Source organism: Sinohyriopsis cumingii, chromosome 11, assembly GCF_028554795.1.
Source record: "Sinohyriopsis cumingii isolate HCF-2022 chromosome 11, ASM2855479v2, whole genome shotgun sequence".
Taxonomy (NCBI): domain Eukaryota; kingdom Metazoa; phylum Mollusca; class Bivalvia; order Unionida; family Unionidae; genus Sinohyriopsis; species Sinohyriopsis cumingii.
Window position 1 is genome coordinate 96866365 of NC_142971.1, and position 16835 is coordinate 96883199.

General features: G+C 38.0%; 1 protein-coding gene across 1 annotated transcript in view; it reads right to left on the reverse strand.

Annotated features, from left to right (window-relative positions):
• LOC149789074 (hepatocyte growth factor receptor-like) overlaps positions 1 to 16835 on the reverse strand; it is an 84317-nt gene that overhangs the window by 38388 nt on the left and 29094 nt on the right. The window contains exons 4-8 of the mRNA XM_089975256.1: positions 7969 to 8097; positions 6408 to 6587; positions 3256 to 3398; positions 1344 to 1461; positions 640 to 776 (exon numbers count right to left, since the gene is read on the reverse strand). Of these exons, the coding sequence (XP_089831382.1) occupies positions 640 to 776; positions 1344 to 1461; positions 3256 to 3398; positions 6408 to 6587; positions 7969 to 8097 (707 nt within the window). The remainder of the gene's footprint in view (positions 1 to 639; positions 777 to 1343; positions 1462 to 3255; positions 3399 to 6407; positions 6588 to 7968; positions 8098 to 16835) is intronic.

Sequence of the window (16835 nt, forward strand, 5' to 3'; positions counted from 1 at the left end):
TGCTAAAACTCAACTGTGATTTAGAACGTGCCAAAAGTTAAAGGATTTTGGAAAATCCAATTGATGCGGCATGGTATTTATCGGTATATGGCATCATTGCAGCGCTTTTTGGTATAGTTGTCATTAGTGTACTGTCTCATGGCAGCGCTTTATGGTGTCATTGCCATTACTGTAGTGTCTCATGACAGCGCTTTATGGTGTCATTGCCATTACTGTACTGTCTCATGGCATTGATTTATGGTATTTTTGTCATTAGAGCACTGTCTCATGGCAGCGCTATATGGTATTATTGGCACTAGTGTACCGCCTCGTGGCAGCGCTTTATAGTATCTTTATCATTAGTGTACTGTCTCATGGCAGTGCTTTATGGTATCGTTGTTATTAGATTACTGTCTAATGGCAGCGTTTTATTGTATCATTGCCATTAATGTACTGTCTCATGGCAGCGCTTTATGGTATCTTAGTCCTTTGTGTACTGTCTCATGGTGGCGCCTTATGGTATCGTTGACATTAGCGTACTGGCTCATAGCGGCGCTTTATGGTATGGTTGCCATTAGTACACGTCATCAAGGCGTTATTCTATGTTACTTCTTTGCTGGCCTGAAAATAAACCTTAAGGATATTTAAAAAAAATCCTACCTAACAAGCTGGCACTCCTTGTCGCCTACAAATACTTGGCAAGTGAAGCCCACGTCTAAATTTAAACCAATCACTGTCATTGGAATTCCACCCAATAGAGGGCCGAACGTTGGTCTGATATCTTTGGCTTCAGGCTTCTGGTGAAAAGGAGATTTAATGAACTTTAATTGATGTAAATCATGACACAAACCAAAAGAAGAGCATTACCAGATATTTAAAAATATCTCATTTATATAAGTAATTAAAATATGCATAACATTAGTCGCATTTTCATTTACAGCCAAAGTATTTTGGTGGATTCAGTATAGGATTCAGGCAACGAAGGACGAATAGACGGTTAATAAATGTAGATTTGCGTTTGTAAGTGGAATGTTATTTCATGCAATTTCAGTATTTCGATCGAATACACGTTTTTCATCATTACATACTTGCGGACTCATGTGTCTCCCTTAAGAACATATCATCATGGTACAGGCCCATGTAATTTATTTGCGACCCACGCTCATACAAAACGTCAGTTCTGTTTAGTTTTATATGCATTATTATACACTGTCTTTGTCAAATTGTCAGCCGTGATTCCTGAGGAGCAACCTTGAAGACACACACACACACACACACACACATATATATATATATATATATATATATATATATATATATATATATATATATATATATATATATATATATATATATATATATACCTTGTATGTATAAAATGCTGAATCGCAGAACGAGTAATCCGAATGTGTTTGGTCACGTAATGTCACTGTCAGATCACAATCCTCTGCTCTTTCTCTTTCCCTCGCTAAACACTGGATTCTGTAACAAGGAGTTTAAAAAGTCAAATGGAAAAACATCAAATTAATTATACAACGGGAGTACATAAAGTTGTCCGACAAATATTAAACTATTTTTCTAACTAGACGAAAATTGTAATAACAAAATTGGAATTACAAAATGTAATCAATCACTTATAAAAAGAAAATCGATAAATTATCAACCACACATGAAATAAATTTTTCCACCGCGATTCGTACCTTACTATTCCGGTCTACAACGGAGATTAAGTAAACTGACGGACGCAAAATGAAATAATGTCTGGAAAAGAAAATGCAGAAAACCTGTACAGCAAACAAATATGAATTTTATTTCATCGTGACTTAGTGACCTTATTCTACGGAAAAATGCGAGTGCACTGCAACACGATAATGAGACATTATTCCAGGGAGTAAGGCGAGTGCACTGCAACACGATAATGAGACATTATTCCAGGGAGTAAGGCGAGTGCACTGCAACACGATAATGAGACATTATTCCAGGGAGTAAGGCGAGTGCACTGCAACACGATAATGAGACATTATTCCAGGGAGTAAGGCGAGTGCACTGCAACAAGATAATGAGACATTATTCCAGGGAGTAAGGCGAGTGCACTGCAACACGATAATGAGACATTATTCCAGGGAGTAAGGCGAGTGCACTGCAACACGATAATGAGACATTATTCCAGGGAGTAAGGCGAGTGCACTGCAACACGATAATGAGACATTATTCCAGGGAGTAAGGCGAGTGCACTGCAACACGATAATGAGACATTATTCCAGGGAGTAAGGCGAGTGCACTGCAACACGATAATGAGACATTATTCCAGGGAGTAAGGCGAGTGCACTGCAACACGATAATGAGACATTATTCCAGGGAGTAAGGCGAGTGCACTGCAACACGATAATGAGACATTATTCCAGGGAGTAAGGCGAGTGCACTGCAACACGATAATGAGACATTATTCCAGGGAGTAAGGCGAGTGCACTGCAACACGATAATGAGACATTATTCCAGGGAGTAAGGCGAGTGCACTGCAACACAACGATGTGACCTTAATCCACGGAGTAAGGCGAGTGTACTATTACATATTTTCCCGATAAATGGAGTGTCCGTGCTGAAATATAATGAATTAATCTTCCCAAAGAGCAAGGTAAGTGTACTGCAGTATATCGACGTGTATTTATTCCAAAAAGAGAAAGGCGAGAGTACTGAAACATAACCATGTGTCCTTATTCCAAAGAGTAAATCGAGTGTACTTCAAGATAACGATTCGGCCATTTTTCAAGGAGTAGGTTCTCAAGCAACAAATACTTTGCAGTTTTTATGTGTGTGTGTGTGTGTGTGTGTGTGTGTGTGTGTGTGACTCTTTGTGTGTGTGGTTAAACAAATTTCTACACTTTACACTGTTCTTTTCAATTTTGTAACCAACCATGTGATATGTTCTTCGAATGTAAGTTTTATCAGACGGTGTACGTACTTGAACTTTGATCATCATCTTACGGAACAGTCAATCAGTGTATTATTATTCCAAGACATTTTATACACGAATCTTTTATACACGACTATATATGAGGTGAATATTAATTCAATATCAAATAATGAGGGGTCAAGGAAACCATCCGTATGGCCGTGACCACTACTTCAGTTGACGATTAGCTCGAAAACACAAGAAATATAAAACGAGATAAGGCATGGAAAAAATGATTGACAAATTATACATTTTGTTACAGTTGCAAGCGACATGCACATAGCAACTTTACAAAACAACCATCTGATTGGTTTAATGCTTACTTGTCTGTAGTTGTAGTGCTGATGTTGACATCACACGTTGTATTACAGATTTCGACGGTTACTCTCGAGGCGCTTTCTGCTACAAACTCTCCAGTGATGGTAATTAGTGTACCACCAGCGGTTGGTCCCGATTTAGGAGAAACCTTGGAAAAAAGCAAACGGTTCAAAATTTGTTTTTAAAAAGCTCTGCCAGTAAGTAATAATTACAAGAAAGGCCACGGGATGTTCAAGACGTTTCCAGATCTGAAAAGTACACAGGTAAACCGAGCGATCGTAGCAGATCTTCCTGTACACGTGATGGGTGTGAGAGCTCCTTGAAGAACACACAGGAGAGTGTAAACTGACTTACCTAATGGAACCTTTGTTTGATACGGATAAAAACACTGCATAGATGTCGCTGACAAGTGGGTATGGCTATAAACACTGCGTTAATGTCACTACCAGGTGGGTATGGCTCTAAGACACCGGGTTGATGTCATTGACAGGTGGGTATGACTATAGGATACCTGGGGATGTCCCTAACAAGTGGATATGGTTATAAGACACTGCATGGATGTCTCTGACAGACTGGTATAGCTATAAGACACTGCATGGATGTCATTTACAGTTGGGTATGGCTATAAGATACTGCATGGATGTCATTTACAGGTAGGTATAGCTATAAGACAGTGCGTGATTGCATGGATGTCAGTTACAGACGGGTATAGCTATAAGACACTTCATGGATGTTATTGACAGACGGATATGGCTATAAGACACTACATGGATGTCTCTGACAGACTGGTATAGCTATAAGACACTGCATGGATGTCATTTACAGTTGGGTATGGCTATAAGATACTGCATGGATGTCATTTACAGGTAGGTATGGCCATAAGATACTGCATGGATGTCATTTACAGGTGGATATGGCTATAAGATACTGCATGTATGACATTGACAGGTGGGCATGGCTGTAAAATACTGCATGGATGTCATTTAGAGGTGGGTATGGCTATACGATACTGCATGGATGTCATTTACATGTGGGTATGGCTATACGATACTGCATGGATGTCATTTACAGGTGGGTATGGCTATAAGATATTGTATGGATGTCGTTTACAGGTGGGTATGGCTATAAGATACTGCATGGATGTCATTTACAGGTAGGTATGGCTATAAGATATTGCATGGATGTCATTTACAGGTGGGTATGGCCATAAGACACTGAATGGATGTCATTTACAGGTGGGTATGGCTATAAGATATTGCACGGATGTCATTTACAGGTGGGTATGGCTATAAGACACTGAATGGATGTCATTTACAGGTGGGTATGGCTATAAGATAATGCATGGATGTCATTTACAGGTGGGTATGGCTATAAGATATTGCATGGATGTCATTTAGAGGTGGGTATGGCTATACGATACTGCATGGATGTCATTTACAGGTAGGTATGGCTATAAGATACTGCATGTATGTCATTTACAGGTGGGTATGGCTATAAGACACTGAATGGATGTCATTTACAGGTGGGTATGGCTGTAAGATATTGCATGGATGTCATTTACAGGTGGGTATGGCTATAAGATACTGCATGTATGTCATTTACAGGTGGGTATGGCTATACGATACTGCATGGATGTCATTTACAGGTGGGTATGGCCAAAAGATACTGCATGGATGTCATTTACATGTGGGTATGGCTATACGATACTGCATGGATGTCATTTACAGATGGGTATGGACTTTTCATTAAAAAATGTCTTATTTGTTTTACATACGATCATGCTAGGTTTTGAAACCCAACTGTTACGGATTTTAAAATAATTGTTGTCCTTTTATCAAGGTTTTGTTCAGTCTGATGGAAAATAATTTTCTTATTTAAAAAAAAATTAATCCCAAAATAATTACCTTTCCTACATCATATAAACTACATAAAAAATTGTCGCTTCAAGTTTTCTCATTGATAAAGCTTCACTGAAAGATGCTTAAGTGGGTCATCCGACACACTGTCAGAGAAAACGTAGACATTTGTAACTTTTGGCATGTCTACATTTATTCACATTCTTTGCACACAACAAGAGGAAGATAAAATCTAAAATCAAAGGTAAGATGATTACTTACAATTATACTACGGCATAAGTGTGTGTGTGTGTGTGTGTACATTGAAGTAGAGCGTTAAGAGAGAGCCCTGTCGTATGTGGTATTATTAAAAAGTGTTATGATTTTAACACTAATTTCCATGACTCATCACTTCTTTTATTTACCCCTTTCCTTGCGAAGCAGTCAATATATTTATTATCAATCATACTCTCGCAGACGGTATTTTAATATCTCGCTCTCGGACAGGTACCCGGATCTTTCGTGCACATATAAATGAAAATTATATGACTTAGTGCGCATGACTTTCATTACCAGAATATTCTAAGTTGTAAATAAGATCAGGCCTTTCACTTAAAATTTAGTAAAGAACATGGCAAGTATTGGGTAGACAAGGAATTTCCGAGGGTAACACCACTGTCCAAATTACGTAATTCTAAGTAAACTTGTTTGCCTGTAAGTTAACCTATAAGTGATAATTGTCTTAAAATTTAATCTATAATCATAGACAAAAATTAGCTGTCTAACATGTTATTTACAAAATCACATCTACAATCTAAAATCTAGGATGAAATATTAAACGAACAATACAGATATACATAACACATTGAACACTCTTTATCACCTCTATTTCAGTGTCTGTGAAGTTAATCATTCACCATTTCTTTCTACTCTTTCTTATTTAATAGCATGGATTCACTACAATGTTTTTGTTTGATCGGTAGGTATCTAAGACTTCATCCTTGACATCCATTAAGAGAGAGGAAATATTGCCCATAGCTTTGCCATAAATTTCGCCTGGCAACAAATAATCGTTTTGCAATGTGTTTAAACGATAAATTATTCAAAGCCTAATGAGTCTCACGAAAATGTCAATTGAACGAAAAGTAAATATAATATACGATCCAGTAAAAAGGATATTATGAAGCCGTTTATTTTTAAGGTGCCATTAGTAACTTCATGACATCATCTTAAAAACATTTCATATAAAAATTTAACTAAACTACTTCAGGAAAATTTGTTGGTGAAATTAAAACATTGTAATACTGTGATTAATAACGTACGTCAGATATTCGTGGCTTGCATGTATTCTTGTACCATGTTGGCCTGGTGCACTCACTGCTTTTCGTGCACGTGTCAGGATGAGAAGGTCGGTGCAAACACCACCCACATTCATTCAAATCCTCCACGCAGTCCCTACAGTTGTTATAAACTTCACAGGAATCCAACGGAAATAGAAAAACCTGGATAAAGATATATATATATATATATATATATATATATATATATATATATATATATATATATATATATATATATATATATAAATATAAGCAGTTGAATAAATCAGATATAAAGATACATACCTGAGAAGATTGAATAATCTAAATATACACCGAGTCATGGAAAAATGCTTACAGTTTCTTTAAATGGAAACGTGAATGGCTACTAGATTAATGGTGTAATAATACAAAATTGGCCCTATATATGACACTATCACAGTATCCCAAGCTACATACCTCATTATAACACATTATTGGATCACAGTACCCCTAGCTACATACCTCATTAAAACACATTATTGGATCACAGTACCACAAGCTAGATACCTCATTATAACACATTATTGGACCACAGTACCCCTAGCTACATACCTCACTCCTACACATTAATGGATCACAGTACCCAAAGCTACATATCTAATTATAACACATTATTAGATCACAGTACCCCAAGCTACATACCTCACTCCAATACATTACTGGATCACAGTATCCCAAGCTACATACCTCACTGGATCACAGTACCCCAAGCTACACACCTCATTCCATTACATTATTGGATCACAGTACCCAAAGCTACATACCTGACTGTAACACATAAAATAACAGTACCCCAAGCTACATACCTCACTATAACACATTACTGGATCACAGTACCCAAAGCTACATATCTCACTATAACACATTATTGCATGACAGTACCCCAAGCTACATACCTCACTCCAACACATTATGGGATCACAGTACCCCAAGCTACATACCTCAATCCAATACATTAATGGATCACAGTACCCCAAGCTACATACCTCACTCCTACACATTCTTGGATACAGTACCCAAAGCTAGATTAACATCTAACAAGGAATGCTGTAATAAACAATCTGAGTAGAATGTTTGTTACAGACATCACCATCTCCCGTGGTGACGACGTTTTCAAGCTGAATGACAACATCATTTTCATTTTGAAGTTTCTTAGAAATAACTTTTGGCGTAATCCTCTTGAATCAAACGAGTCAGACAAATTGCTCTGTAACGAAATAACGTTTACTAATCAGGTAGCGTTGCATGGAAATTGTTCGCATAGTATGCATTTCTCCAGATATTTGAGTGTACAATTGTATCAACTTGGAAACAAATATTGCACAGAAATTTTCAGAGGATGCATTATGCAGTTTAAATCTATATAAACCTAGAGTTCAAGAGTCCAAAAACGTTTGTAAATTTTCAGGGAAATTAGTCCCAAACATTCGTATGTGCCATGTACAGATATATCACGCTGAATGGAACATTAACGTTAAGAAGAAGAAAATAGGGATGAAAAAATTGAACGTTATCGACATGCCTTAGTTTTACACAGAACGTATAAGCGCTGGTTCCTGTCGTCAATCGCCAGTCCTCCTCTCCTAATTCCCAGAGTTTTGTTTTTGGCCACGTCGGTTACCAACAATGTCCGATTTGTCCTCGGATGTACCTGAATTAGAAACGACAATTATTTCATCACTGACAGATACTGTCATCTGACAAAATGAAACATTATATGTTGGACACTACAAGGTAAGTACCGTATTTACTTTTGTAGCAGCGACTTACAGATGTTACTATTAATATGTTTACATTGATCATACACGTCGTCTCCATATAGAAGCTGGCTTGCGATAAAAGGATTTCTTATTTACAATTGTGACATATAACTCACTGAGAGAGAGAGAGAGAGAGAGAGAGAGAGAGAGAGAGAGAGAGAGAGAGAGAGTTTTCTTCTTCATGGGAAGAAACAATTAATAAAACACTAAACACAAAAGTCATGTGAAATGTTTTCGACTCATTGATGTTTAGATAACAGGGGAAAATCAACCAACAAGGAATAAAACAGAACAACTAAACAAGAAAATAAATAATAAACAGTCTTCAAATAAGGAAACTACAAGTCTATTTTGTGCTGCCTTCAGCTCGTCAAAAGTTGTATAAAAGATGATAGAGGGGATTATTGTTCCTATCACACAGAGAACCAAAATGTTCTTATATCTTACAATGCAGTCGCGGAATAAATCTGTTTGGTAAACAAGTAATGTAATTTAACAAGTTAACAGTAATGACAATAGATAAGAGGATAACCAAGTCGTTACGGTAAGATTTACAGCAATCACTAGGCCTGCCTACATAAACACACAAATATCACTTCTACTTAATATTAACTACCCACCACACAATACTAATATCTAATTTACTCCAAACTGTCATCAATGGCTTTTGTAAGGCAACCTTTCTTCAAATGAAACAATTTTCCCCAAATTAGTTAGCATAAGGTGGCTTAAACCCCAGCCATCAGGCCCCGCCACAGAATGTGATATTGATTCAACTAAACTTAAATAGGAACACATTTAGCTAACACCACAACTTAGATTCATTAAGTTATCTTAAACCGAGGATCACCAGGCTGCGCTACACAATGCGGTAACCTAAACTAGAATCAATGCAATTATTCCCCCAGTTAATTATATAAGATGGCCAATACCCAAGCCATCAGGTCCCCCGCTCAAGGCGGAACTAAAACTAATTATTACATATAGGATCTGAACTATTCACACACTACACCTAACAAACTAAAATCAAATAACTAGCCTTACACAGACCATTGCCAACAACTCGAATTGGAGATATGGTACCACAAGAAGAAGACCTATGACTGTACCTAGTGGGAAAAAGAAAGTACAAAGAGGGAGCAGCTGCAGACCCAACCGTTACTGGACGCACCTACCGGAACAATTACAACTACAAGGCTTCTGCTTCTACCATTAGAACTATACAGACTCCAATGATAGTTACTGGGGTGCAATCACCTATGCCTCGTGAGAATATCATTAACCAGCAAGGGGTGCGAAAAGGGGTTGGATCTGTGCTAGCAACGCTTAGGAAGGAGCAAACAGAGGAATTAAGTAAACATGAGAATAAGAAAACACCAGTAGCAATCTCAAAATCAACAACAGCATCAGCACCAACAACAACATCAGTTATACCAGAAGCAGTATTAGTAGTTAATGGGGATATCATTTTAATCTACTAGTATTTCTAACTGCATCCACTGCAAGGATAGGCAATAAGTACCATCTAAAACCGTTGTATCACCAGCAATAGTTACACCAAAAAAAAGACCAAGGCAACACTTCCAACAACTACGGTTAAAACAAGAGAACAAGTAAAGCATGTAAGAGCAACAGCAGCAACAGTAGCCACCGTGGAACCAACTACATCTACCATCAAAACAAGCCAACAAGAAAAGAAGAAACCTGCACTTTTGGCAACACCACCAGATGCATTACAACATTTGAATCAGGATCTTAACAACAGTATCAGAGTCCATAGCCAGAACAAAGAGCCGATCTTGTCAACTAAATATTCGAGCAGGCAGAAGAGTGATGTATGGATTTTTTCCTGCACGATGCAAAGCAATGCTCGAAAATATACAGAAGATTTACGCATGTTACTTGAAACGTGGAAGGGAGTCTACTGCAAAGGGAAGCTCATCAAACAAACCAGAAAAATCTGTTGAAGGCAAACGAAAACCTTTATCACTAGGAGAAAAGTACAGTGCCATTAGTCATCAGCATGTCCAGCGAACTGATAAACGTTCATAACCTGGAGACATGTACACTCCAAATGAGACCTCAGTGGGAGGATTTGTTGGCTACCGACCTCATCACCCCAAATAAACCCGTTGGACGCACCATGGAGCACCTACATGGACTCTTTTTTCCTTACGAAGTTTAACCTAAGCCTTTCAATGGCTAAACAATTGCCTCTGTTTCAAAAAGGCTATCATTTTGGCTTGATAATTCTAATTGACCTTATATCGTCCTTTATCCACCGTTCTAAAATAACTTAAAATATCCAACAGGCATAAATAAACCAGGCCTCAACTGGTCACTGAGACTTTGTCTTTTTTGTTGATTTAGGACATTTTTAAGTACCCTTTAAACATTAAATGCAAACTTCATTGTGCAGGAAAATTGGCAACTATTCTGCGCGACTATAATTGAGATTGTTACCAAAACATTACTGATAATAGGAAACATCCCGATTTAGATAACTGGTCAAAACTTAACTGCTAGTACTACTTAAGGTTTCGGGAACGTTCCGGCTGACGTTTGGAGCCTCGTTCAGAGTCCTTTCCCTCTTTACCCTGCTCGAACATAAAAAGACAAGTTTGCTGGCCAATTCCCACTCGTCTAGTAACCAAGTGCCCCGAAGATCGTGTCCGCAAGGAACATGGGTGGCACCATGAGTGTGGTATTAATCATCACCGGGTGTTTTATGTGCAATACAGCGTCTGTATCACGACGAGTGCGTGCGTTTTTTTCGATTCCCACTCATCCCGTATTCTGACAATGTATGTGGGGTTTCATTGCCCCTAAACTCGACCCAGTTAAATGGCATACCTTGTAGGCATAAACGCGTGCAGAAGCGTGGCTCTAATTCCCTCCCGTATGATAAATTAAATCTCCGCTTTGTGGGAATTAACCAGACGTACATGCTCAAACGTGTGCAGACGTATATAATTTACAATCAGCCAGACAAGTCTGATAAACATTCAGCATTCTACTCCATTCACAGTCAGCAAGTCGAGGAGAATAGACGTCATACCTGGAACATTGGAGCACATGTTATGATATGATGGGGGGGGGGGCGAATAGTTGAATTATTGTGCTGCCACGTGTACCTAACGACTAACAAACGATTTGAATACAAGGACAATGGAGCCTAGATACAATAACGTGCCACCAACCAATCAGCTTTCCCCTGAGGTTGAGTAGGTCCAGCGAGAAGCTATGACATCGGACGACATATTTCGGAAGAGATGTTAAGCCATTCATATGAAAACCACCAACACAATTCATGACTGTATACAAGAGTAGCAGCTTAGGAAGAATAAATCGACTAGAAAACCAAGCAGACTTAGATGGGACGCTGCTATTCTGTTAAGAAGGGTAGCCAGTCGGGAAAGCTCTGGAGCGAAACCAGTCGGCAAAACAATCTACCTGGACCAGTTAATTTAGACGAAGGGTATGCCATGAACCACGGAAAGAATACCGTTAATCCTCAGACTTCAACACACTGACTTCCGGCGAAGTCCAGTGGACCGATGTCTCGGAATAAAAATAAGTTAGCTAAGTTGCCTGACTGTTTGTGGATTTCCTATTGATTTATTGAAAACCCCGTTCGATAAAACTATATGTAGCTCCCAATTTGATCCTTTGTATGAAATTATAACTGTTTTTGTTTAATATTGTTTAACACGGAAATATGACGAGTTACAGATACTCTCTGATTAGTTGATTTTTTTTACTGATGTACACTTTGTACTCGAAATTCTAACTTGAATGGCTGATGCAAACAAACTTGTGTAACTATATGGATTGCCCTATTAAATATGTGGCTAACACATTATTGGTTGATACGGACAGCCCATTAGTAAATTTGGGCACGATTTGACCAATTAGTCATCAGTGCCGTTTCAACGTTGCGTCTGTCGGTTGTAGTTTCTTTCTGAGTACATTGCCTCGCACTTCTATATCGTACATGCAATAGACGAGTATGTGGGCTGATTCCTACTCGTCTACATCACCAAATGCCCCGAAGAGCGTGTACGCCCAGAACATGGTATGGTATATTCTCAGCGGGCGACTTAACAGTTGCAATACTGACATCCGATTGTCAAATGAGTGTATGTTCCGATTCCCTTTCGTTCCTAACATCCACGATGTGTGGACTATTATAGCCTGGCACAGAGGTGTCGTCAGGCGCGTGGCTTCTTTCCCATCTCACGATTAACTAAGTAGTGTGCTTTGTCTTTCAGACATTAATAAGTCGAACATGCCCGCCAAGCAAGCAAGGACAACTTGTATAAATCCCAGTTTCGTTTTTAATTTCATGCACACAGTAAAGCTATAAAAAAAATAGAAAGCATGAAAATGGCCATATAATAAATACAGACATTCATTTGTGTTTGTTTTTGTGTGGCATATGTATACATCTCGGCCAGACGACCTTGGCGTATCCCTACGCCATAATAGATTTGTTTCTTCCGCTGCCTCAGAATAAAGCACGTATGCAGTTTTGTGTATAATTCTTTTTGACAACGCATGATGACGTCAATCTGTTTACAGCATCAGGAAAAAAACTGGACGCTAGTTTGGATTTTTCAGGTACTGCTTTAGGATCCTTTTCATATGCTATATATTAATTCCTTTCTACTAATTCCCCAATGTCAATTAATTTAATCAAAAATATTTTGATATTTAAATTTTGTAGGTTTAATGCTTTGTCAACAATATAATACCTCCTTTTCAGTAACTTTGTTTTCTAATAATAAAAATTGTAATTGGTTAAGATTAAGAAATGCATAGTTGTTCATATTGTATGTTGTCAACTTCATTTTCATCTTTAATTACTTATGTTTCCTTCCATTTTATAGATGGCTCATACGTTTCTTTCCGTCTTCTAAGCGTGTTGCTCTCGATCCAGTAATACTTTCTAGAGCTTTTCTTTCCTCATATTGTCGAATTCTTTTCTTAGACTCGAACAGTTCTAAATTATACGTTCTCATGAAACTATTTTCTGAGGACTGCATTATTTTAAAAGTTGCTTTTCATGAAATATGTAATAATTTATATTTATTTTTATTTGAAGCATTTAAACTGGTTTTTCAACGACTTTCAGTTGACAAAGTATGAATGAATAATGGATCTGATATTGTTAACCTTATATCGGAAGTTAATACATTTTCAATAATTCTGTCGCATTCTGTTGAAGTGTATTGCAATTTTATTTTTTCAAACAATTTTTATTTCATCAATGAATTTTGGTCCTTCATCAAACTGTTATCCAGACACACGTATCAACCATTAGGATACAAAGTTAGTATCATCATTCAGTGGGCAGGCTGTAATCCAAACACACGTATCAACCATTAGGATACAAAGTTAATATCATCATTCAGTGGGCAGACTGTAATCCAGAACACACGTATCAGCCATTAGGATACAAAATTAATATCATCATTCAGTGGGCAGACTGTAATCCAGGCACACGTATCAGCCATTAGGATACAAAGTTAATAGCATCATTCAGTGGGCAGACTGTAATCCAGACACACGTATCAGCCATTAGGATGCAAAGTTAATATCATCATTCAGTGGGCAGACTGTAATCCAGACACACGTATCAGCCATTAGGATGCAAAGTTAATATGATCATTCAGTGGGCAGACTGTAATCCAGACACACGTATCAGCCATTAGGATACAAAGTTAATATCATCATTCAGTGGGCAGACTGTAATCCAGACACACGTATCAGCCATTAGGATACAAAGTTAATATCATCATTCAGTGGGCAGACTGTAATCCAGACACACGTATCAGCCATTAGGATGCAAAGTTAATATTATCATTCAGTGTGCAGACTGTAATCCAGACACACGCATCAGCCATTAGGATGCAAAGTTAATATCATCATTCAGTGGGCAGACTGTAATCCAGACACACGCATCAGCCATTAGGATGCAAAGTTAATATCATCATTCAGTGGGCAGACTGTAATCCAGACACACGCATCAGCCATTAGGATGCAAAGTTAATATCATCATTCAGTGGGCAGACTGTAATCCAGACACACGCATCAGCCATTAGGATGCAAAGTTAATATCATCATTCAGTGGGCAGACTGTAATCCAGACACACGCATCAGCCATTAGGATGCAAAGTTAATATCATCATTCAGTGGGCAGACTGTAATCCAGACACACGCATCAGCCATTAGGATGCAAAGTTAATATCATCATTCAGTGGGCAGACTGTAATCCAGACACACGCATCAGCCATTAGGATGCAAAGTTAATATCATCATTCAGTGGGCAGACTGTAATCCAGACACACGTATCAGCCATTAGGATACAAAGTTAATATCATCATTCAGTGGGCAGACTGTAATCCAGACACACGTATCAGCCATTAGGATACAAAGTTAATATCATCGTTCAGTGGGCAGACTGTAATCCAGACACACGTATCATTCAGTGGACAGACTGTAATCCAGACACACGTATCAGCCATTAGGATACAAAGTTAATATCATCATTCAGTGGGCAGACTGTAATCCAGACACACGTATCAGCCATTAGGATACAAAGTTAATATCATCATTCAGTGGGCAGACTGTAATCCAGACACACGTATCAGCCATTAGGATGCAAAGTTAATATCATCATTCAGTGGGCAGACTGTAATCCAGACACACGTATCATTCAGTGGACAGACTGTAATCCAGACACACGTATCAGCCATTAGGATACAAAGTTAATATCATCATTCAGTGGGCAGACTGTAATCCAGACACACGTATCAGCCATTAGGATACAAAGTTAATATCATCATTCAGTGGGCAGACTGTAATCCAGACACACGCATCAGCCATTAGGATGCAAAGTTAATATCATCATTCAGTGGGCAGACTGTAATCCAGACACACGTATCAGCCATTAGGATACAAAGTTAATATCATCATTCAGTGGGCAGACTGTAATCCAGACACACGTATCAGCCATTAGGATACAAAGTTAATATCATCGTTCAGTGGGCAGACTGTAATCCAGACACACGTATCAGCCATTAGGATACAAAGTTAATATCATCATTCAGTGGGCAGACTGTAATCCAGACACACGCATCAGCCATTAGGATGCAAAGTTAATATCATCATTCAGTGGGCAGACTGTAATCCAGACACACGTATCAGCCATTAGGATACAAAGTTAATATCATCATTCAGTGGGCAGACTGTAATCCAGACACACGTATCAGCCATTAGGATACAAAGTTAATATCATCGTTCAGTGGGCAGACTGTAATCCAGACACACGTATCATTCAGTGGGCAGACTGTAATCCAGACACACGTATCAGCCATTAGGATACAAAGTTAATATCATCATTCAGTGGGCAGACTGTAATCCAGACACACGTATCAGCCATTAGGATACAAAGTTAATATCATCATTCAGTGGGCAGACTGTAATCCAGACACATGTATCAGCCATTAGGATACAAAGTTAATATCATCATTCAGTGGGCAGACTGTAACTTGGATCAAACATCATTTTTTTTACTTTTGGCATAAGATATTTTATGCCTCTAGCTTGTTGTAGAGGAATTTTCTTCTACATTTATATTTATTTAATTCTGTACCGAATGATCAAATTGATCAGCGAAATCAAGATTTTTTTCATAATTAATAATATATTTCTAGCATTAGGGTTGTTCATGTTTCTATAATTACATGGATCTTATTTCGGATCTTGAACCTAGTTAAAGTCCACACATATGATTTCAAAATGTATGCACAATGTTTTGAGGTTAACGAAAGAATGATCCATTTCGTGGTATTTGAAATACAGCGAACATAACGTGCATATAAATGTCTCTGGTAAGATATTTCTCTTGTATATTTTAATCAGCTATCCTTTTGTGATCGTGTAAATCATTATCATCCAACCCCATACTGAAAATTATTATCACCCCAGCCTCCCACTTATACTTTATATTTAGCGGTGATCCGTTAGAAATGAATGAGTCCATAAATTAAACCACATTAAATTATGTTTAGAATAATGGAAATAACAACAACTGAAAATGACACTATCCTAAATTACATAATTGTGCGAGGACGTTTATATTTCTGATTGTGTACAATGTAGCAAAGTACAAATAATTACATGCAAGATTTATATGTAAACACGAAATAAAGTAAATTGAATTTTATCTTCCGTGAGATAAGGCACACTGAAACAAATACATCGGTCTATCAATACCGAAACAGCTACTTCCATCCAAAATCCATTATGTATCGTCAACACTTGAGCCACATATACACGTAGACCGGTAGTATGCATTCATGTTTTTTAACACTAAAGTGAAAAGCTCACTTGACGCTATATTCGCTTATCATTCACTCAAAGTGCAATCAACAAACATTCTGAACTGCCGCAACATAATGTGCATGCAGATCAGCGTCTATGTTCTTTTTAATATTGTTTACTCTTAATGGACTGCACAGACCCAGATCTGCCGGCACATTATGCGACGGCAGATCTGGGTCTGTGCAGTTTGCTGTTGGCAAGTAAATCGGTACGTAACGATCATATACTTGGTTGATATTTA